The following is a 23,950-nucleotide window of genomic DNA, read 5'->3' on the forward strand; positions in this document are numbered from 1 at the left end:
GCATTTTTCGTTGTTTGGATTTTGAAAAACATGCATGTCTTACTTAAGCAAGAAAGAAAAATTGTGTTTGGTATGTAGCGGGATGAGTTTGTGTATTAATAAAAACTAAAAATTATATCATTAATTGTTAGTAAATCATCAGTTCATTATTTTGTTAACACCATCGACTTAGAATATTAGGCATATCTAATTGAGTTTATTAAATTACGATTATGTAAATAAACAAGCAGTGTTATGTTATATCACGAGTTATATTCTGAATTTAACAATTTAAACTGATAAACCTAAATTTTTAAACCGGTAAACCTAAATAATATATAGATATAAGAATATACATTTAAAATTTACAAAACATTAGTCATATATATATATTTATTTAATCGACTAAAAATTTAGATTTTTATTTTATTTTTAAAAATATAGTTCCGCGGTATACCGCGGGTTAAAATCTAGTTTGCTGTTATATATTGTTTCGTCTTTACTAAAAGAATTCGAGTTTCTCTGATACACATCGACCGACAGTTTTTATATGTTAATTTTAAGATGACTTTAATCTCAATGATAACATTCGGGTAATAATGTTTTACAGCTACTCGGCAGTCGGCATGTTTTACGTTTGCTATGTTCACATCAAGGGCTACTCCACACTCCACAGCAAAACACCAAATTTGTTATGTCCTACTAAGGATTACTCCAATCAGACTGCGAAACATTAGTCTTAGGAAGAACTTTATCTAAAATTTTGAAAACAACTATAATATTTTGTAAATGATTAAATCAATCACTACAACAAATATGCACATTGTTAACCAGAGAAAAACGCTATCATAGGTCTTTGATAGCGTTTTCATGAGCGCTGTTTTAGGGCACTGTTATTATATGTACCCCATATACAATAGCACTTATTACGTATGCTATGTTATAAAAATATAACATAGCTTTAAGAAATTGCTATATTATCAAGATCATAATTTTGAAAAAATTTATACAACATTTGTTTTTTCGTGCTATGTTATAGTTTTATAGCATAGCTCTAATAAACTGCTGTATTATCAAGATTATAATTTTGCAAAAATTTATACAATATTTAATTTTTCGTGCTATGTTATACATATCTAATATAGCTGTTGCGAAATGCTGTTTTATCTTGTTTACTGTGCTATGGTATATTCTTTTATCATAACGTTTACCTGTACTTTTATAGCATTTTCTGATATGTGATTATAGCACACATAACCTGTTTTATAAAATCTCATAAAATCTGATTAATAAACGTCTCAGATCCAAAATACATAACAAAAGTCTCAAGAACATCAGTTTACCATCAAAGTCTCAAGAACATCCAAAATAAACAAGCAATCTCAAGTACTTAACATTACACAATAAAACCATCAGTTTAAGACATAATGACCTTGTTCTCTGGCCAAGCAATGCAGGAGCTAAGTGCATCTTCAATAATCTCTATTTCATCGGATGGCCTCCAAACTTTTACATTTTTCACCTTCACAACATCTATCCACACTTTAACTGCATTAGAACCCAAGCGAGTAAAGTGAACCTTATGTTCTGGATCATTTGTTCCCCATCGTCCTTCAGCCACAACCCTATTCTTTTCAGTTAAATCCATCAACTTGCACTTCTTATTCTCCTTGGAAATAACTTTATTAATGCGCTGCCATGTTTACAATATAAACCATCAGTCATCATATAATTAACAAAAACAACTTCATAACATATGAAAACACTTACTGGAGACTTCCTGAGAGGAGACTGTGATGGTAAAGTATTCTTTATTGGTGATATTGGACCCGTTGCATCATCAACAGGAGACTCAGAACCAGATGCAGACTTAGAAGACATAGATGCAGATTTGGCCTGCGATGCAGCCTTTGAAGCTGTTGCTGAAGTTTTGGACTCTGTAGCAGACTTAGAAGCTGTGGCTGCAGACTTGGCCTTTGATGCAGACAAAGAAGCATGTGATGTAGCATTCTGACCAGTTGGAGTTGAGGGATTTTCAAAATCAACCTTACTCAGGGGCCAAGATACGTAAGCCATCAAACAGTCCTCAAGAAATGACATTTCAGCTGTAGGTCTCCATAGTGATGTATCAGGCTGCTTTACTGAATCCACAAATACTTTAACTGCTTTTGGTCCAAGAGGAATTCCGTTAACCAACGCACTTGGTTCTTGTGTCTCCCAACGCCCCTCAGCAACAATGACGTCACCCTTAGACAAATCCAATAGTTTACATTTGTTTCCTTGTATACCCTGTTAAACACAATCAGTAAACAAATCCAATATAATTAATTAGCATTATAGACAGGGGTAATACATTGCTAACACATTGCTAGAAATTATAAATACCATAGGGGCAATGTCTTCCATTTGGATGTTGTTGTCTACCAGTCTACACTTATCAGTTGGCCATGCGATTATATGTCCAACAGCTTCTTTCATATGAAAGATCTTTTGTGCAGGTCTCCATAGAAATGCATCTGGTTTATATGCAGCTTCAACTAACACTTTGAGATCATAAGGGCCAAGACGACAGTCATTCACTATGTCATCCGGATCAGAAGAAAGAATCCGACCCTCACCAACATTTTCATCAATGTCAGACCAATCAACAAACACACACTTAGGATGTGCTCTTTTGTTTACACTCTGCAACAATTTCATGAGCAACTAAGAATCATAAACGACACTAAGAAGAATCACTTAGCTGATATGAAAAGAAGTAAGAATATGTTACTCTTGCAGCTGAGTTTTCATCCATTTCAGCTTCTGGTCTCTGTAACATAAACAAAAATAACATCAATTTATATTACTCTAACTGGCTGATGAATAGTAGAGAACTCTTAAGTATCTAACCTGATTCTTGATTCTGCCAAGTTCACTTTCCAAGGCATTGACCTGTTTTACTAATTTTACTTGCCGCTCTTCCATTTCAGCCATACACTTGCTCTGCATTTGTAAACAAGCTAATTTGGTCTTACTCATGCCTCTACCCATTGCCCTCAGCCTACCAGAATTGTCAGGTCCTAAAAGCTTGGCGAGGTGATCTTCATCTGGATTTGTTAAAAATGCTGGAGCATCACTTCCACCAATTTCAGCTGCTTTTTGCTGAAAAACATAAAGACAGTTTCAGGTTTTACTAGTCGATAACACACTATTTACTGGTGTACAACTCTATTCAGACTTACAATCAAATCAGCTGCATTCGTATCTACTGGTGTACCATCCTTTTTGGTGCGAGACTTGATCCAAACATCTAGTCTTGTCACGCTGGAAGGATCTTCACTTTCAGCTTTCTGTTCCAGAAAACAAAATTTCAGTAACAGTACAAGCACTATGTATAATAATAAACAACATAGTTGTAGTATATATGCTTGCCATTTCTTCTGTTAGTCTGCTGATCCCTTTACGACTAGTGGTGTGAGGTATCTGATTCTTTCTTTTTGCTTTATATTTCTCACTCACGGCCTAATAATGAAACATGTTAATTACTAATCACCAATCAACTACTAAACAATTATAATCACAAGTAATTACCTTAAATGCAGCACTAGTTTTGAGTTTGACAAATTTTTGCCAATCAACAGGACCAATATTTGGTGGTCTCAAATTCATCCTCTCTTGGTTATTTGCAGCCAAATTTATAGCCTTCACCGTGACAGACTTGTGTGATCGCCACAAATGTCCCATCTGGTGAATCACAGATATCCTTTGCCAATCTTCATCAAGCTCAAACCTTGCCTGCATTCACTTACACTCACACCATAACTATAAAAGTGAACATGTTCAATTGAGAGACTTTTTAAAAACAAAAAAAAATTCTTGTTACCTGAACAGATCTCCAGAGAAGTGTTTTAAGATCTGGACTCACTTTCTTCCAGTTAGGTATGTTGATAGGGATGTGTTCTCGCATCAATGTCCCTACATATGATGCCAACTTGACTGACCCTGGACCAACCGCTACTCCAAGTACATTGTAATCAACTTTCACTCTAACAGATGGATCCTTGGCTAGGTTTTTCATCTTTGTTGGTCCTCGTTTTCTTTTACGCGTAGCAGGCTGCTCATGTTCTTCAGACAACACAAACTCTCCTACTGGTTCTTCTGGTTGCTGTTGAGTTTGTGGTTCTTCGGAATGATGCTCCTCTTCCTCCACATGCTGTTCTGTTGCTACAGGTTGGGCCTCCACATGCTGTTCTGTTGCTACAGGTTGGGCCTCCACAGTACAAATAAACTCAGGTTCGTCATCATCCTTAGACTTTCTCTTTCTTTTTCCTCCACCCTTCTTCCCTCCAACCTTCTTTTTAGTTCCACCCATTTTAATTCACCTGCGTAAACAGAAAATTAATCACTTAGAACAGAAACTTAATCACGTAGAACTTATATAATAGAATACATCATAAAATCTACAACATTCAACAAACATCAACCATAAACAAAAACATATATATATATATATATATATATAAATGAATCAAGAATCTACTCTTGCACATATATGCCTTCACAATCAGATCTAGCATATTCAGCTTCATCCATTTCAGTATCCATGTCAACATCTACTGGCAATGGACCAATTATATCTGCATTTCCAGACTGAACATCTTCTTTACTATATCTTCTTGAAGCACCTCTCATAACAACAGACCAACTTGATCCATCTTCACTTGAATAAAATACTTGCTTTGCTTGAGATGCTAGAATATACGGATCCTTCTGAAAGCTTACTTGGCTCTGATTTAAGTTAACAAGTGTGAACCCATCTTCCACTTTAACTCCATTACCTTTTACTGCCCAGTTACATCTAAATATCGGCACATAGAACACATGGTAGTCCAACAATATGATGTCAGTAATTCTCCCATAATATGACACCAAATCAACTACTTGTGAAGTATCCTTAGCACTAGATCTACACATAGCCGTTGCCTCATAATAAACACCACTGTTCTGACTCTGCCTTTCAAGTGAGTATGTGTGAAAACGTTGTCCATTAACTATATAACCAGTATAGGACCTTGCAGTACACCGTGGACCATATGCTAGCCATTTAACTATGTCTTCATGTCCATCAGAAGTAATAGATATCTACAAAATTAAACAGACTAATCAAAATTATGAATGAGTCTACTATAGATTTATAAACAGACTCATCAAATTCATAACTTTACTCACCTGTCCTTTTAACCAAGCAGCAAAATTCTTAGAATGCATAGACCATAAATATGTTGCATCACGTCTACACCTTGGATTTGAGTCTTGTAGATATTGCAAATGCATACTACCAAATCATAAATACGAAAAGAAACTATCAGCAGCATAATTTTGACCTTATAATTTATAAGGAATGAAATACACAAGTAACTTACTCCACATAATGATCAAAGGCAGCTGTATTTTGAATGACAGCAAGATGGGCTATATTCTTCTCCATTTCAGTAAGAGTGAATGACGTTCCTGCTGATATTGGACGACCTTCTAATATAGAGCTGTTCACATACTCTACATTCCTCTCAGGTTTTTCTTCTACATTGGTTGTCTTTTTCAGAAACTCATTACAAAACAGCATGCTTTCTTCTGCAAGATATGACTCTGCTATACAACCCTCTGGTCTTGCAGGATTTCTTACAAAATCTTTTAGAACTTTCATATACCTCTCAAATGGGTACATCCACCTAAAATGCACAGGTCCTCCTAGTCTAGCTTCTCTTCCTAGATGAACAGTCAAGTGTACCATGATATCAAAGAAGGTTGGAGGGAAAAACCTTTCAAACATACAAAGCGTTTCTACAATTTCAGCTTCCAATACTGTAATAACCTCAATATCAATAACTCTCTGACACAAATGATTGAAGAATGCGCATAGCCGTAGTATTGCTGTTCTAGGACCTTTTGGTAACAATCCTCTAAGTGCAACCGGGAGAAGCTGTTGCATCAAGACATGATAATCATGTGATTTCAGACCTCCTACCTTACACTCTTCTACTGAAACTCCTCTTGAAATATTAGAACAGTATCCATCTGGACCTTTAAAATGAAATAGTCGTTTGCAAAAAATCTTCTTCTCATTCTTGGACAAAGACCAAGGTGCTGCTGGAAGATATGTTCTCTTTCCTTTTGTGGTAGGATGCAACTCTTTTCTTAGACCAAGATGTTGAAGATCCTTACGAGCATTAAGACCATCCTTAGATTTTCCACAATGCAACAATGTGGATACAATGCTGTGAGTCACATTCTTTTCTATGTGCATTACATCCAAATTATGCTGTACTGGTAGATCCTCCCAATAAGGCAGAGTAAATAAAATGGATCTTTTCTTCCACCTTGATAACTCATCTTCATCTACTTCTACTTCCTCATCTTCATCGGATTCACTTTCATCATCATCACTGTCAAACACTGGTTCTTTATAGACAGTTCTCTTTCTCTTCATCCCAGCCTTTTTCACATTTCCGAAATCATTTTGGAAGTTTTTCAGATTCTGATGAACTTCATGACCAGTTAAAATTCTTGACTTTCTCCTATGCTCAACTTTTCCATCAAACCAAGTCTTCTTTTCCCTATATCTGTGTGTTGGAGCCAAACCTTTTCTATGACACATGTAGACATGTTTCCTGCTAAACTTCAACCACATACTATCAGTATTTTTCCCACACATAGGACATCCCATTTTACCTTTTACTTTACAACCAGCAAGATTTCCATACGCAGGAAAATCACTAATGGTCCAGAGAAGCATTGCCTTTAGAGTAAATGTACTTTTACTAAAAGCATCATACGTTAGCTCTCCATTCTTCCACAGATGATTCAAATCCTCAATAAGAGGTTCTAGGTAGACATCAATATTATTACCTGGTTGTTGTGGACCAGGAATCAATAATGTCAACATTATATTCTCCTTCTTCATACAAAGGTGAGGAGGCAAATTGTAGTTTACCAATAGCACAGGCCAGCTACTATAATTACTATTCTTCATGTTGAATGGATTAAATCCATCTGTGGACAGCCCAAGCCGTATGTTCCTTTCTTCAGCTGCAAATGAAGGATACTTCTCATTCATCTGAGCCCATGTAACAGAATCTACTGGATGTCGAAGTTTTCCATCAGTGCTCTTGTTAGTGTAATGCCACCGTAAGTCCTTAGCCATGTCCTCTGATCTGAACATTCTCTTCAGCCTTGGTATAATTGGAAAATATCTTAATACTTTCTGTGGGACACCTTTCTTTACCTCATTAGTCCGCTTATTAGTCTTCCACCGTGAAGCATTACATTTGGGACATTTATCAAGCTTCTTTAACTTCTTTCTGAAGAGGCAGCAATCATTAACACATGCGTCGATCTTTTCATATCCCATATGAAAGCTCTTTAAAAATTTCTTGACATCATACAATGATGTGTGAAAGACATTACCATCTGGCAACATGCTTGGCAATGTCTGAAGCAGTTCATTGAAGCTCTTATCCGACCAGCCATTATGTGTCTTAATCCTAAACAAAGTCACAATAGCCGATAACTTGCTGTGGTTTGAACAGCTAGGGTATAGTGGGGTTTCAGCATCCCGGATCTTTGCAAGGAACTCATCCTCTTGTTGGTCCTCACCCTCTGCAATCTCACTTAAGTCGCCCACAGGTTGGTCAGCTAAGTCACCTCTAAAAGCCAACTCTTGATCAAAAAATTCAGCAGCTTTATATAACTCAAAAACTTCCTCATTCCACTGAGTTGGTTTACTTTGAAATTCATCTACTGACTTCACATCTCCATGATGATACCAATCACTATGCACCTTGTATGCCTCATCCATCCCTCTTATTACAAGATGCTCAACCACAACACTGTTTAACTGTCGTACTACATTACGACAGTCTTTACAAGGACATATTATCATTTCTATGTCACCTAAAGCCGCAGACACATCCCTTACAAATTTCCAAGCTCCACTTTTATAACCAGGATCAGCTCTTCAATGGATAATTAAAGAAAAAAATCATAACTAAAAGAACATCTTAAAGTATCCAAACCCAAAATAAAACCTAATTATGAAATATAATTCCTTACCTGCATAGATGCACCCATGCCTTGTCCAACATTATATGTTATAATATAAATTTTAACCTTTATAGATAAAATAGAGATACATATTATACAAAGCTCACATTAAGCAACAATTCAGACAATACTGCACTACTTCAGACACATACAGATGCTCTTAAACCAATATCTAACTGTGTAAAATCTCACTAATCTAATCACTATTTATACGAATCAGACTCAAAGGACAAAACATAGCAATCACCAATATTCGTGTGTAATAATAATGTTTAACTATTGGTTGAGTGATACTAACCTGTTGTGTGAGTACAGAGAAATGAGAAGCTTCAGTTCCCCAACATTTCAATCACCAACACTTGGGAAAAAAAAAAAATCGTTCAGTTTATGAAGGCGCAAATACTCAAATCCAAAAGCTATTTTTGAGTCAAATCTGTAAATAATCGAACCCTAACAAAACAGATGGATTCGAAACTCCACATTCTCAAAATCTGTAAATAATCGAACCCTAAAAAACAGATAACGAAATAAATCTAGATAAATCGAACCCTAACAAAACAGATAACTAAATCTGACCCTTATCGAAATCAAAAGCTGTTTGAAATCACAAATAATCGAAACAAATAACGAAATTAGGAGGAAGAAGAAAGACATGCCTCAAAAATGGATTCGAGCTATCAATTGCGATGGATATGGAGATTTAGGGCGAAATTGGGGCTTTTCACAAACGGCGAAATTGGGGCTTTTCACAAACGGCGATAAAACTGAAGAATTGATAAGAAATTTAGAAGAATTTGAGCACACACAGAGAATTTAGAAGAAGAAATCTTCTTAGGTTGAGCTTAGGTTGTAACGAGAGAGAGAGAGAGAGTGTGTCGAGTTTTTGGGTTTTTTTTTTATTTGGCGATTAAGTGAATAATTTCACTAAGTATTGGCGGACAAAAGTCACTTTTGTTTCCCGCTACATAATTTTCCTATCATAGCGTTAATAAGATGCTATTAAAAAGTAAGCGAAAAAAAATCTCATCTTTCATAGCAGTGACGGAAAATGAGCTATATCCGTCTGCTATCAATGTACATATTTGTTGTAGTGAATTGAAAAGGAAATGCGAAAAGAATACATCTTCTATACCAGTGACCACACCTTTAAACATTAAATTCCCACCCACCTCTATAAAATTAATTGTGCGAAGTATCTTAAGCTCATAGCCTCCCTAAAGTTTCGTAGCTTCCCAAAACAACAAAACTTATTTCTTGACACAACTTAATACTTAATGGAAGACGTTGATTCAATTTTCATAAACACCATTAATCGTTCCTCGAGGTTTTCTCTCCCAATAGATGGCATATGCATGTGTGTACTGTGTTATTGTGTATGTTGAATTGACATCGATGTATATATATTTGTGATGCAGGTGTAACGGTAAGAGTGGTACTGAAAAATATAATGGAAATGATGAGAGAAGCGGTAGGTACCCTTTTGTGAAAGCTCTTAGTATGAGTGGTGGAGATGGAGATAACAGTTACCCCACCAATTCTCTTCTTCAGGTTTCCTTCCATATTACATATAATTGTTTTTCATTAATATCCATGCAAAACAAAAATTACTTATATATATCTAATCCTTCATTTTCTTATTTAGAAAAGAGTTATACGGAAGGTCAAACCGGTTTTGGTTAAGAACACACAAGGAATGATGAAAAACTTAAACTTTCCTAATTACATTAAAGTAGCTGATTTGGGATGTGCTACTGGACAAAACACGTTCTTGACGATGTCCGAGATCGTGAACACGATCACTGTGTTATGTCAACAATGTAACCAAAAGCTACCGGAGATTGATTGTTGTCTTAATGATCTTCCATGCAATGATTTCAACACGACATTCAAGTTCATAGCTTTTTTCAACAAGATTGTCAAAAGCAAAGGTTTGTGCTTCGTCTCAGGTTCCTTCTACTCGAGGCTATTTCCCCGCAAGAGCCTCCATTTTGTACATTCATCTTACAGCCTCCATTGGCTCTCTAAGGTCAGGCAGCTACTTATAATTACTTGCTTGCTTAGTTAAATTTTGCTCATAATTAAGTAAAGGTTATAACAATGATGGAACTGTGAGCTTGTAAGGTTCCCAAAGGACTCGAGAAGGATACCTCGTGTGTGTACATAACAGCTTCAAGTCCTCCAAGTACATACAAGGCTTATTTGACTCAATTTCAAAGTGACTTTACAACATTTCTGAAAATGCGTTCTGAGGAGATGGTTTGGAATGGACGCATGGTTCTTACTTTCATCGGCAGAGAAACTATTGATGATCCTTTGCACAGGGATTGTTGTCACTTTTGGACGTTGTTATCCACTTCTCTGCGCGACCTAGTCAGTGAGGTAGGTAACATATAAAAATACCAATATTTTCGACATTTAAAATACTGTATGTTGATTTTAACAACGTCCATCTTTTTAATGATCCACAATTATAGGGTCTTGTGAGTGCATCGAAGGTTGGTCCTTTCAACATGCCGTTTTATGATCCGAGCAAAGAAGAAGCAATCGAAATGATTCGAAAAGAAGGCTCCTTCGAGATCAATGACTTGGAGATTCATGGATTTGATCTTCACCAGAGTAACTACGACGAGGACTATAAGTTACACTCACAGAAATCTAAAGCAGGAGAAAAAGAGGCCAAATGTATAAGAGCGGTCAGTGAATCGTTGCTTGTAGCTCACTTCGGAGTTGACGTTATGGACACGTTGTTTAACAAGTTTGCATATCACGTATCCCAACATACTAGCTGCACGAACAAAACGACTGTTTCCCTAGTCGTTTCTTTGATTCGAAAATAATTATTCACTTTTATATTTCTTATTCGAATTTCATTTAGATATAGAAACCAAGTAAATGTTATTTATGTAAGTGGTCCGATCAGCTCCAACATCTTTACTTTGACCCATAACGAAATCACTCACCTACAAGAAGAAAAGAACATAACTCTAGGGTAGATGGGAAATAATTTCCTCAATAAATAGGACGTTCTCTATAATAAATAAAGCAACATGGGTATTTTGTAATAAACAAACATATTAGTATATACTTTGGTCGTAATAAATAAAGCAACATGGGAAATTTTGGTAATAAACAAACTTATCGGGTAAATCTGTTATAAAACATAAATTTCGGCTGAATAACTTAATAATCGAAAGTTGGGGGAAAATACGCAATATACAAAAAAGTAAAATCTGGAAACGTCACCAACCGACAGAGACAAATTATTGAGCTTCAAAATTCAAAAGTCAAAAATTAGAGATATCAATCACTAACGTAACTAGTCGAGTGTTTGTTTTTGGATCTGGAGGATTTTGATCTGTGGAAACGAAGATGGCGGCAAACGAAACTAGTTATCGAGTGTATTGTGTAGGAACCGTCGATACCAAGCTTGATGAGCTACGATTCCTTGCTGGATCAGTGCGTTCAAATATCGGCGCATTCTCAAACAACTCATCTTCCAAGGTATGAGATTAGTTCCTCCGACGCAGAACAGAACCTCATTCATCACCTTGATGATTGTATTTTAGTCTCAGTCTCTCAATTTCGCCGTTTTTAATTGTGGAATTAACAACAACAGGTTGAGGTTGTGATTGTGGATGTTTCGGCGGGTACTGATCATAAGCAGATCGAGAATGTAGCTGAATTTGCATTTGTAACAAGAGAACAACTTCTCTCATGTTATTCTGGATCGAACCAGGAGACAAAACCTCTGAAACTTCCCGATGATAGAGGCGAGGCTGTTGGTATCATGAGCAAATGCCTTGAGAGTTTTCTTAGGCAAGCGGTTGAGGAAAATTCCCTTGCTGGGGTTATAGGTCTTGGCGGAAGTGGAGGAACCTCGCTGATATCCTCAGCCTTTAGGTCTCTCCCCATTGGGATTCCCAAGGTCATTGTATCCACTGTGGCTAGTGGTCAAACCGAGCCTTATGTTGGGACCTCAGATTTGGTTTTATTTCCTTCTGTGGTAGATGTATGTGGTATCAACAGTGTTAGCAGGTTAGTATTTTCAAACGCTGGGGCTTCTTTTGCGGGTATGGTACTCGGGAGGCTTGAGATGTTTAGAAGCTCCTCAAGTGAGAACGGGAAATGTACTGTGGGTATAACCATGTTCGGTGTGACAACTTCATGTGTAAATGCAGTCCAGGATAGATTAACTAGAGAAGGTTATGAGACACTTGTCTTTCATGCCACCGGTGTTGGCGGCAGAGCCATGGAATCTTTGGTTAAAGAAGGGCTTATACAGGTTTTTCTATTTTCCCCATTCGTCGAGATTCGTTGAGATGTTGTGCCTGTGGCATTGGTTTCTTCTTTTTTTAAGTTTCTTTTACTTGTTCCTTCCGTAGGGAGTAATGGATATTACAACAACCGAGGTTGCAGACCATGTAGTTGGAGGTGTGATGGCATGCGATAGTTCCCGTTTTGATATCACCATAGAAAAAGGAATACCGTTGGTTTTAAGTGTAGGAGCCTTAGATATGGTCAACTTTGGTGGTAAAGATACTATTCCTTCACAATTCCAAACAAGAAAGATTCATGTTCACAATGAACAGGTGAGGAATCTGTATAATGTTAAGTTGTCTTTTCTATTAGCATCTGTTTTTTTTTTTTGAGTTATCTTGTTTTTCTTTGGCAGGTTTCGCTCATTCGAACAACAGCAGAAGAGAATAAAGTATTTGCAAGGTTTATTGCAGATAAACTGAACAAATCAACATCAAATGTTAGGGTTTGTCTCCCAGAGAAAGGTGTCTCTGCACTGGATGCGCCAGGGAAACCTTTCTGTGATCCGGAAGCAACTGGTGCGCTCATAAATGAACTGCAGAAGCTCATTCAAACAAAGGAAGAGAGACAGGTATTTTCTATATTTTCCGTGCACTAGTGTTTTGTTTTGCGTCATCTACTTTCAGGTATTGAAATGTTGTGTATTTTGACAGGTCAATGTTTATCCACATCACATCAATGACCCTGAGTTTGCAGATGCATTGGTTGCTTCATTTCTTGAGATTTGTCCTAAAACCTACTCACAAATCAAACCCTCTGAAACGGCTTCGACTAAACCTAGTACTGGAGAGCATGATGATGGACACATATCTAAGACGGGGTTGAGGCCTGAAAGGATTCCATACAGTCCTACAGATTTCCCCAATGCAAAACCAGGTTTCTCTTGCCCTTCCCTATCGTAATGATCAGTACACTAACGACCAGATCAATAGGTGGTTCTAGTCATTTTGATACGGAACTTGCATGTTGGAATTAGAAAACTTACTTATCATCACTGGCTCCAGAAACCTTGGAACGAACTCAGACCATTTTGGGACGTTTGAGAGATCAAATTGAGAAGGGAATACCAATAATCGGGGGAGGTGCTGGTACGGGAATATCTGCAAAGTTTGAGGAAGCTGGTGGGATTGACTTGATAGTGATATACAACTCTGGACGTTTTCGGATGGCTGGAAGAGGATCCTTAGCAGGCTTGCTTCCATTTGCTGATGCCAATGCAGTCGTGCTTGAAATGGCGAATGAAGTTTTACCCGTCAGTTTCTTTATTCATTTACCCAAGAAACTTGCATATCGTTCCAGTTGCTTCTGTTAGTTACTCAAACATTTTCTCTCTAAAACCTGTCGCTTCATATGTCAAATCCAACGTGCAGGTAGTGAAGTCGGTGCCTGTTCTTGCTGGGGTGTGCGCAACAGATCCATTTCGACGTATGGTCTATTTTCTGAAGCAGTTGGAGTCCATTGGGTTCGTTGGTGTCCAGAACTTTCCAACTGTAGGTCTCTTTGATGGTAATTTTAGACAAAATCTTGAGGAGACTGGAATGGGATATGGGTAAGCTACAAAAAGCAGCCCCTTTCAAGAAATCACTTTTTTATACGGATTGTTTAAATTTCCACTTAAACTAGTCTGATACTGCAGCCTAGAAGTTCAAATGATCTCAGAAGCGCATAAGATGGGGCTATTGACCACTCCATATGCTTTCAACCCCAAAGAAGGAGAAGAAATGGCGAAAGCGGGAGCTGATATAATAGTAGCACACATGGGTCTAACGACATCTGGAAATATTGGGGCGAAAACCGCAGTGTCAATGGAAGAAAGCGTTGTTCGTGTACAAGCTATTGCAGATGCTGCTCGTAGATTCAACCCAGACATCATCGTCCTCTGTCATGGAGGTATAATTATAGTAACTTCTCGAATCCTACAGTCATTGTTTGATAAGAGTTTTATGTAGTAAGCTTCTTGTATGTAGGTCCAATATCGGGTCCAGAAGAGGCAGAGTTTGTGTTGAAGAGAACACAGGGTTGTGTCCATGGCTTCTATGGAGCATCAAGCATGGAAAGGCTACCTGTAGAACAAGCTATAACAAGCACTGTTCAAAAATACAAATCCATAGCGATGAAGTGAAGTGAAGTATAGCTCAATTACAGACCTTTTCCTTTTGGTGCTTCTTGTATATTTGCACGTTTGTGGTGTGGCAGATGTTTCCGTTTAGTGCATGGCTTTCTATTATGGTTTGGTTTCTTCTCCTCATGACTGCAGCATCTCTTTTCTTTGGTTGCCTACTTGATGTTTTCTTATCTTACTTAATAAAGATCAATAGGTTTGTTTGAGAAAATTATAGAACGAGTTTCCCCATTATAGAAATGAAACCTTAAGATTCATAAACAAAACAATACAAACAAAAGCAGCGGCAAAAACAAACACAAAACGGCTTCGAGATCTTGCCATGAGATCAATCAGAATCAGAGTCGACATTAGCCGAAGACCTAACGGACCGACGTATGCTTTCTTGAAACTCATAGTCTTCATCATCTTCCACTTTTTTCTTTTCGCTAAGCATTCCTGTGAAAAAAGAAAGAAAAATGGTTAAATGATCAAAGCTGTAATATCATAAGTAGCAAATAATCAGAATGTGAGAGATTGGTTCAGCTTCAACCTTTTCTAACCAGAAGGTTCTCCAGCTTCGTAGTGGAGAAATCGTCCTTGGCACCTAGATCTTGAAACCCTACAAGCCTATCCATGGCGATACCCTTGCTGAAGAATAATGATTCCAACATTCGTGTTTTCATTAGTTTAAACTCCCAAGAGACCCAATTGCGTTAAAAAAAAAAAGAAGGGAGCGCAAGTGAGTGAAAATGTAAGATTGACCTAAAAAGGATAACACAGGGCAAAGTCTTGATCGCAAGCTTGGTGACGAAGAAGGGAGCGTTCTACATTGATAAAGTCTCCCAAGTATTAGAAGAGCTAACACCCACAAATTGAAATGTTAATCAAGAGGATTACTGACCTCTGCGTCCATCTTAATGAACTTTGTGTCCACATGTCTAGGTGCAAGGGTCTTCAGATGCTTGTCCATTATCCTACAATGTTTAAGCGCATAGCTTCAGTACTTGATATTCGCATATCAAAGACCAAAACAAAAGTGATGTGACTGAGAGAGACTAGAGAAGTATTGCAACTTACTTGCAACGGTAGAATTCCTTGTGGTAGAAGTGACATATAACTTTGTCACTCCTAGTGACTTCACCCAAGAAGTCACCTTCGCTAACTTCTCGGAATTCACCGTGTCCTTGCCTTTTGAATGCTTCTCTCTTTTCCACTTCTCTCTGTCCGGACATCATATCTTAGGGGTTAGTTCATAGTTTCATACTAACTAATGAAGAAGTTAGAAGAGTTAAACCAATCCAAAACAAGATATGGATGGTGAAGTTGAACCTTGAGTGCTGCAATTCTATCAGCGTGCAATTTTTCAAGCTCTGGATCCTACACAACATGAGCAACTCAGCAAGTCTCCCATAGATTAGAAAAAAAAGAAGAGAAGCATAACAACATGTTCTCATTTGATTTGTACTTACATCCATCAGTTCGTCAAGATCAACCTCCTCGTTGACAGGTCTTGAACCTTGCGCCTTTTCATTTGCAAGAACTTCCTGCACACCCAGCCATGGTAACAAAAATCATCAATTCATCATCTAGCACAAGGTGTCCTAAAAAATTCATCTCCATCTCTGTTAAATGGCTCACCCAAATAAACGTTAAATCGAGATCTAAGAAAGAATCTATGGAAAAAGAATTACCTTTTTATAATCTCTAGCAGCTGCCGCCAATACATTCCCGAATGCCAGATTCGATAGGGTCGACTTCACCGCATCTGGATCCATCTTTTTAACCAAACCTATTCAATAATTTTTATTCAACCCTAGAAATCCCAGTTCTTCGTATCCTTCTTCTTTCTTGTCAAGAGAAGAGCTTCTTCTTTTAACATTAAGGATTTGAAATCTGGTGCAGAGAGAGAGAAACTCCTGACGAACACCACCATCGACTGTATCATTGAAACGCAGCGTTTTCTGATAACTGGATTTGATTGTGTAAGGCCTCTATCTTACTATATGGGCCTTCATAATAAATGATTCTTGGCCCGAATAGGAACCCAAATTTCTCAGGCCCATCCAATTTTCAATCTTTGAACGGATGGGGTATACCATACGTGTATGGGAAATAATTAACAAAGTCTCATCGTTTTCAAGGACAACAGTTACGTGTCTCGTTTCTACGTTAGTGTTACTGTTTAGTACCGACACAAAGGAAGAAGACAGATATTTTTTTTTTTTTGTTTTCTTTCCAACTAGATTCATCACCCTGTCATGGGATTGTAATGAACACGTACTTGGTATCCACATGAAAGCTCGGTAATAAAAATCAAAATTCCCATTTCTTTTAGTGATTAAAAACAGTTCGGTTTATTCACGGACACGTATGTCCAATCACCAAACCGACATTTTCTGCTGCTACCACGCGTCCCTTTACAAATTATGATTCAATAGTTTAATAGTTGATCCATATCCGAAACCTGACTATAAAGCTACCTTCCATGCGTTAACGAACCTTCATCAATCAAAACTCATCAAAGTCTAAATATCACCAAAGAAAAAGAGTTCAATCTTATATAGTGAAAGTATTTGCTTAACATAAGAAGAAGAAGATGGCGTCTTACCAGAACCGTCCAGGAGGTCAGGCCACTGACGAGTATGGAAACCCGATCCAGCAGTTGGACGAGTTTGGAAACCCAATTGGCAGCGGAGGACACGGTGGTCTAGGAGCCACTGGCGGAGGAGGTTACGGAACTGGCACCGGGGGTACCTATGGAACTGGTGGCCAAGGATACGGAACCGGAACCGGGACCGAAGCCTTTGGAACTGGCGGAGGAGCTAGGCACCACGGCCAAGAGCAACTCCACAAGGAAAGTGGTGGCGGCTTGGGAGGAATGCTTCACCGCTCCGGATCTGGATCCAGCTCTAGCTCGGTATAAATCAAGTGTACAAACAAGATTTTATGATGTATTAATTACTGTACGATGTGTGATCATCTAATTGATGTTATATATATAATAGGAGGATGATGGACAAGGAGGCAGGAGGAAGAAGGGAATAACGCAAAAGATCAAGGAGAAGTTGCCAGGTCATCATGATCAATCTAGTCATCAAGCTCAAGGAATGGGTGGCATGGGAACTGGAACTACCACCGGATATGATGCCAGCGGTTATGGTGGCGAGCACCACGAGAAGAAGGGGATGATGGACAAGATTAAGGAGAAACTTCCCGGTGGTGGTGGCCGTTAAGCTTTACACAAACATGTATACATATTAAATACTAATAAAATAAGGAGGGTTTGTGACGCAGTCGCATTTGGTCGTTGTATGTGTGCTTTTTATGTATGTACGTCGTGCGATGTGTGCTGGCTTGTATGAGTGTGTGGGTGAGAGATACAGGAGTGTGTCATGAGCGTCTGGCTCTTTTTATGTTCTGAGATGTCTGTTTTATGTAATTTCATATCTATAAATCTACTTTCTTGTTATTTGTTTTCTCAGCTTAGCGGTGTAGCTATTACTTAACTAAATGTGTAATTTCATATCTATAAATCTACTGAGGCCTTTTTCTCATGCACTGCTGACTTGTAGCAACACACACAACAATTAGTAAGACAGTTTGCGTAATTAATATTGGATTAGGCCTTTTTCGAACTCGCTATGCTTTCCCACTGGATTGGGCATTACCATAAGCCGAATTAGAATTGATGCTTGGGCCTATGAAGTATTAATATTGGAGCGAGATTTGTAAATTTGTCTTTTTTTAAAAATGTACGTAATGTAAACGAATAATGAATGACGTGAGAAAATGACGAAAAGACATATTGAAAAAGTCTAAATACATCGTCGCGTAGTCGAATTCTGTATGCCGACTTGTTCTTCTTTGTCACATTTGCACGAAAAGAAAAGGAAAATAGTTGGTATTGGTTTTGTGAGGGAGAGCAGTTGAAGCTGTTTCTCAATGATTTTGTCATTATCTACAGTTTTGTTATGTCTTTGTCGTACTCTTTATCAGCCGTATCTATTTGTTAAGCACACAATCAGTCAAAAGATTATTTAGTTTGCTTGCAAAATAATTAGCACTAGGTAGTAACCCGTGCTACTGCACGGGCTAATATGTTTATTATAATTTGAAATTAATAATACTGTATTAGTTATATTCAGATTATTACACATTTTCAACATATTATTGGTACTATGTACTTATTTTTGACATTTAATTTAAGTGAGCACGATATTGACTGTGACACATACTCCCTTCCATTCATATCTAATTACCTCTAGTCTCTATCCTCTACTTCACATCGTATACATCTGTCTGATTACCTCTGGCACAGATGATTGGACAAAACATTTTAATATAAATTTTAAATTCGTAAAATGACGAAGAATTATATTAACCCGGACGTTATAGCACATGTATGCTATTTTCTTGTAAATTATTAAAATTTAAACTTAGACGTATTTAGTTTGGAACAGGAAACACGTCCCAACCCATCTCCTGGTGTCCCGTTTTATCTCCTTTCGTCCTATCTCGTCTCATCCCGTCTCTCGTCTCATCCTGTATCCATCAGCTTTTTTTTTGTCTTATGTTTTTTCTCTTTTAAATAATTTCTCGTTAGACAATATTTATTAAAAGAGATTGGGTAAGAAATTTAGACGGGATACCAGAGTTCTCCATTAATTATTAGGGGGTGTATTCAACTTGACATTTTAAGTGATTTGTGTGAAATTTACAAATTCTATGTTATTCAATCATGAATTTTAAAAAGTCTATTAAAATCCACTGTTATTAAACTGATGATTTAAAAATCTACTTTAAAATTCATTAAAATCTCTTGTTATTGAACTGATGATTTAAAAATCTACTTTAAAATCCACTGTTATTGAAAACAGTTTTGTGGATTAGGATTTTAATAATTTTTAGGATTCTGGAGGATTCTGTAAGATTTGTTTAGTTAAAAATACAGAAATCCAAATCTCATGGTTTTAGGTGGGATTTGAAAGAATTTTACAGAAAATCATATGAATTTCCCTAAAATCTATCAAAATTCTAAATTTCCTAAATCCCATCAAATTCTCCAAAATCATGGTTTGAATACACCCCCCTTAGGTTTTTTAGTTAGTTGAAATTATCCAAAAAAAATATAATTTCAAAAACTATATACTTGTTTTCAAAAATACCAAAATTTTCTATGTGCTCGTTCCAAAGTGGTTAATCACATGTTGCATAGTCAATCCTTATCCAAATTAGTGAAAGCTTGACCTTTGAATTTATCTACCTATATTTTTTATTTCATACTTTTATCCAAAATTTATGTCCCTTTAAAAAAATGTTCAATTTTTTTTTTTTTCATTATTCGACTTACCCGTTTCAGTTTATCTATATTATTTATTGTCTTACTACTATAAATAGACCGGATTTTTTCTCAAAATTTAATTATTGTTTCTTAAAGTATATGTACTTAATTAGTAAATTAAATTACTTCAAAAACAGTGATAAAACATATATTAAGTTAAATAATAAACCCTTTAAAATTTTTAATTGTATAATATTAGTATTTTCCATAAAAATTAGTTGGCCATTCTTTTACGGTGTTTTCAATATTTTAGTGTATATGTAGAATACCACAATCAATACCGAAAATAAACATTATCATCATTTTCATCAGCTGAAAATATAAATTTTCTTACAATACATTCATACTAATCAAGCACAACTCATGTTTGTTGAAAATGTTGAAATAATCTTGTTACAGGGTGTTAAATCTTGTCCAGTCCCATCCCATCCCATCCCGTCCCGATCCATCATGTTAGAAATTTTATGTCCCATAACCATTCTCTTTTAAATAATTACCCATAAAATAATGTTATTATTGAATTTTAGCTAAGAAATTTAGACAAAATACATGTATTTCCATTTGAATGTTTAATTTATATAGTTAGTAGAAATTCTAATTCTCAAAAAATCTCAAAATATTTTCAAAATACCAGTCTCAAAGTAGTTCTTTACATGAAATATACTCAACTATTTTTTAAAAATCGTTTAAGTACAATGTTTTCTATTATATGAATTACCCATTTCTGTCATTTCTCCCCTATTTCTCATCGCAATTCCACAAATAGACTGAAATTTTAATCATAATTTTATTTACATGTTCTGATATGAAATTATGTGCATAAACATTAATATGTTTCTGATTATATTAAGAGTATATTTGTAAGAAAAAATTAATCTTATGATTAAAGATTTTCAATCCGTCTTTTGATTCGATTTCAGTTGGAATTATTTAGTGTTTTTTAAATCTTTTGATTCGATTATGGTTGAAATTATTTAGTGTTTTTATGATATCCCTAAAAACCAAACACATCCCGTGTTTGTTAAAAATGTTAAGTGATTTACTTATATATTTTCAAACTAATCAAAATATCTTTCATAGTTTGCTTAGAGCTGTTAAATTAGAATATCATATTTCACTTTGATTTTAGTTAGATTTTGGAATAGGAAACACGTCTTGTCCCATCTCTTCACGTCTCATCCCGTCCATTTCCGTTGCATTTCGTATCCTCTAATATACTTGCATAGGCTGAAATTTTGTCGTTTTGATGCAAATTAAATGATTTAAACATTTTAAAAGATTGACATGTGGGATAAGATTTCTACATACATTCTAATTTTCCCCAAAATGTACATTTTAAAGTGGCTCAAGCCTCAAGGTAAAACTGTTAAACATGTCAAATATGAAATATGTCATGCGTTCGCGTGAGTAAATAGTATGTCTGCTTCATACCGCTTACATATGAATAAATCACTCTTTCTAATTTATTAGATATATTTAGAGCTAGAAAATAATACATAAAAAAACATATGTTACATGTCAAGACTGATTTTTATTTGAATTGTAATGAAGAAAATAGTAAAAAAAAAAATATAACACTTCGTAACGTGTGATAATAATAAATAATCAAGTTCTTTTTGGTTCAAAGCTACATAGAGTACAAAGTAAATGAAAGTACAATCAGACCTTAGGAATTACAGAAAAAGAAGAGAGTTTATGCGTAACATTATGCTCAAGCTAAGCATATAAAGTAAAAAAGGATTCAACAAACAGGCAATGCTCTTCATGTGTTTGTTTCCTTCCATCGCCTGCAATTTATCAAAGATTGAAATTTTTACAGTACATATGCTTAGTCATCTGACCTAATCGCCAACCAATACCGTGACACTTTCACCTAGCTCAGCTTTACACCTTTATCCCCTTAACTAACTATCATTCACTACAAAACTTCTAGGCCAGCAACAATAGTCTTGCATTAGACTAAGAAGAAATCCTTATTCACATCATCAAGACTAAAACACATCCCACCGATTGACAGTAACATTCCAAAGATGGAAAGAAGAACTCATCAACCTCGTTGATGATGGTTTCACAGAAATAGACTGAAAAAGCTTATCAATGTCATACTCAAGAGAGCCATGATACTCTCGCGGCTTCCGCTCCGAATCTTTACTCGATGATCCCATAACAGATTTACCATATCTCCCGGAATGTTTTGGCAATCTTACTTCATCATCCTTCTCTTCCACAATTTCACAAGCGCCTCCAAACTATCCCATTGCAAAATAGAGCTTATACAGTAACTAAAATCTCTTGAGATAAATCAAAGCAGCACCGAGTTATTCATCATCTCTCTGTGATCCGTTTCTAAACTTCTGGGAAACACAGTCACACAGTTTACCTAAAAGAGAATAATCATAAGGAAAAAAAATGGTTAAAGAACAGTAACTTCAAATGAAGAGCAATGTGGAGAATCATTTTTCGTCCTTGTATAATCACCCAATGCCTGCAAATTGTAATCATAAAATCCCTTATCAGCAATTCAGTGGGAGACATAGATGAACTATTGAGTTAGACAAAGTTGAAAAATTTACAAAAAGTTCTTCACTATTTAAGTAATTGTAATAGAAGAAATAATCTCAGCCAAAGTTTTATATTATTAGATGAAAATAAAAGATAATTGCGATAACATTGGTAACTGTAACATCCGCGAACCAATTTTTAAGGTTTTGGTGTGGGTGTCGATCGACACCCTTGGTGTACCGATCGATACCATGTTTTCTGGTTTGGTCCGGTTCGTTTTAATTGCTGTTTGGTTCGGTTTGGTTCAAGGAAAATCCCTAAATCGTGTTATAAGTGGAGAAGCGACAAATTAAGGGTTTTAGGGTGTCTTGTCGCCGTTTTCAGAGATAGAGAGAAAGGAGAGAGCCTATTGTGGTGTGAAGGAGATTAAAGGAGAAAGATCAGAATCGTTAGGGTTTTGGAGGAAACAGTTTCGGCATATCAAATCGTTCTCAAAGGTAATGAAATTTGGTAGGTTTATTCCCAAGTCTTTCATCGTCATTCTCCTTTTTACAGAAGTAGATTTGGATTTAAACTCGATGAGTTATTGGCAGTTTCGTGAGACACGTTTTCTCAGACGCGAGTTGGGACCATCGGAGATTGTAACTGAGATCGTGGTCTCGTGTGGTGCTGAACTTTTGTGGGAAACTTCGTGACGTCTAGGGGTAGCTTTTCACCGGAGCGATTTGATAGTTAACGGTTGGTTTTGATTTTAGGGTTTCGTCTTTGAGACTATTCTTTTCTGATGTTTCTGTCCAGTTTGGTTATAAGTCGTTTTTGGTTGTGTGGCTTGTTGTAGGGCGTTTCTGGGCTGTTTCAGACGTTAGGAGGGTCTCAACTGGTTGTATTGGTTGTTATAATCAGTTGATAAGGTGAGTGCATGACCATGGCTTATCTAAGCCTGAGAATCCTTTGTTGTTCTTGCTTGATTGATGGTGCTTTGTGGTGTTGTTCTTGCTTGATTGGTTGTGTTAGTGGTGTTGTTCTTTCTTGTGGTGGTTGTGTTATGGTTCTTATAGGTTCCTGAAGGTTTTGGGTGAGGTTGGAACAGATTGGAGATGATTGGAAACGGAGGTTCGTCGTTCGGATTCGTGCAGTTCGCGTCTGCGAAGGGAGTGTCGATCGACACCAGTTAGGTGTCGGTCGACACCATGTTTGGTCAGTGTCGATCGACACCTCTCTGGTGTCGGTCGACACCAAGTTGCTTGTTTCGTGATTTTTCCTGGTTTGTTTGTGTTTGGTTGTCATTTGTTAAGCATTGGAATCTCAGTTGCTTGTGTGTATAGCCCAGTAGATGGAAGGATTGCCTCACTAAGTATTTGTGATAATACTTACACATCTCAATTGTTGTTTGTGGTGTGCAGGTTTGTGACGTGGAATCATGGCAATGAGGAGGAGGATGATCTAGGGTCTCGTTTGTGTGTTATTGGATTTGTTGGTTATGTTGTTGGAACCTTGGTTAGTGTTATGTTAGGTTGTCGGATAGAATGGTTAGGAATGTTATTGTATTGATGATGTTGTTGGTTTTGTATTATTGGTATGTTTCCGCTGTGCTTAATGTTATTGCTGGTTTAATGTTGAGTTGT

The 23,950-nt window shown here is 36.6% G+C and overlaps 5 protein-coding genes and 1 pseudogene across 7 annotated transcripts; 3 read left to right on the plus strand and 3 right to left on the minus strand.

The window, feature by feature from the left end:
* Positions 1-1,240: 1,240 nt before the first annotated feature.
* Positions 1,241-9,135, minus strand: LOC147949391 (uncharacterized). Of its 2 annotated transcripts, XM_087476092.1 has the most exons (11): positions 8,718-8,979; positions 8,360-8,419; positions 3,845-4,343; positions 3,553-3,756; positions 3,394-3,483; positions 3,204-3,311; positions 2,872-3,123; positions 2,753-2,791; positions 2,365-2,664; positions 1,750-2,268; positions 1,241-1,672 (listed from the first exon to the last, which is right to left on the minus strand). In XM_087476092.1, exons 3-11 carry the CDS (start codon positions 4,331-4,333, stop codon positions 1,397-1,399), a joined length of 2,277 nt encoding a protein of 758 aa, XP_087332218.1. In that variant the 5' UTR covers positions 4,334-4,343; positions 8,360-8,419; positions 8,718-8,979; the 3' UTR covers positions 1,241-1,396. The 2 variants fall into 2 exon arrangements, with proteins under 2 accessions (XP_087332218.1, XP_087332224.1); XM_087476098.1 differs by lacking the exon at positions 8,360-8,419 and having other exon boundaries at positions 8,718-9,135.
* On the minus strand, positions 4,871-8,207 carry LOC104742315 (uncharacterized; annotated as a pseudogene). Its single transcript, XR_015572938.1, has 4 exons — positions 8,071-8,207; positions 5,385-7,973; positions 5,191-5,296; positions 4,871-5,103 (listed from the first exon to the last, which is right to left on the minus strand). The product of XR_015572938.1 is annotated as an uncharacterized LOC104742315 (transcript).
* Positions 9,136-9,228: 93 nt separating the features above from the next.
* LOC104745842 (salicylate/benzoate carboxyl methyltransferase-like) lies at positions 9,229-10,968 on the plus strand. The gene is made up of 5 exons (XM_010467202.3): positions 9,229-9,385; positions 9,477-9,609; positions 9,704-10,087; positions 10,183-10,440; positions 10,536-10,968. Exons 1-5 carry the CDS (start codon positions 9,336-9,338, stop codon positions 10,896-10,898), a joined length of 1,188 nt encoding a protein of 395 aa, XP_010465504.2. The 5' UTR covers positions 9,229-9,335; the 3' UTR covers positions 10,899-10,968.
* Positions 10,969-11,246: 278 nt separating this feature from the next.
* Positions 11,247-14,711, plus strand: LOC104745855 (toMV susceptible protein tm-1(GCR26)). Its single transcript, XM_010467222.3, has 9 exons — positions 11,247-11,562; positions 11,678-12,343; positions 12,444-12,650; positions 12,734-12,949; positions 13,032-13,254; positions 13,383-13,630; positions 13,749-13,927; positions 14,015-14,268; positions 14,346-14,711. Exons 1-9 carry the CDS (start codon positions 11,431-11,433, stop codon positions 14,498-14,500), a joined length of 2,280 nt encoding a protein of 759 aa, XP_010465524.2. The 5' UTR covers positions 11,247-11,430; the 3' UTR covers positions 14,501-14,711.
* LOC104745866 (thioredoxin domain-containing protein PLP3B) lies at positions 14,698-16,450 on the minus strand. Its single transcript, XM_010467232.2, has 8 exons — positions 16,174-16,450; positions 15,952-16,026; positions 15,812-15,859; positions 15,560-15,702; positions 15,384-15,456; positions 15,245-15,306; positions 15,033-15,130; positions 14,698-14,938 (listed from the first exon to the last, which is right to left on the minus strand). The coding sequence occupies exons 1-8, from the start codon at positions 16,255-16,257 to the stop codon at positions 14,829-14,831; spliced, it is 693 nt and encodes a 230-aa protein (XP_010465534.1). The 5' UTR covers positions 16,258-16,450; the 3' UTR covers positions 14,698-14,828.
* A 290-nt stretch (positions 16,451-16,740) lies between these two features.
* On the plus strand, positions 16,741-17,951 carry LOC104745875 (dehydrin Rab18). Its single transcript, XM_010467244.2, has 2 exons — positions 16,741-17,399; positions 17,488-17,951. The coding sequence occupies exons 1-2, from the start codon at positions 17,079-17,081 to the stop codon at positions 17,713-17,715; spliced, it is 549 nt and encodes a 182-aa protein (XP_010465546.1). The 5' UTR covers positions 16,741-17,078; the 3' UTR covers positions 17,716-17,951.
* Positions 17,952-23,950: the final 5,999 nt, after the last annotated feature.

Source organism: Camelina sativa, chromosome 2 (genome assembly GCF_030686135.1).
Source record: "Camelina sativa cultivar CO46 ecotype springtype chromosome 2, ASM3068613v1".
Classification (NCBI taxonomy): domain Eukaryota; kingdom Viridiplantae; phylum Streptophyta; class Magnoliopsida; order Brassicales; family Brassicaceae; genus Camelina; species Camelina sativa.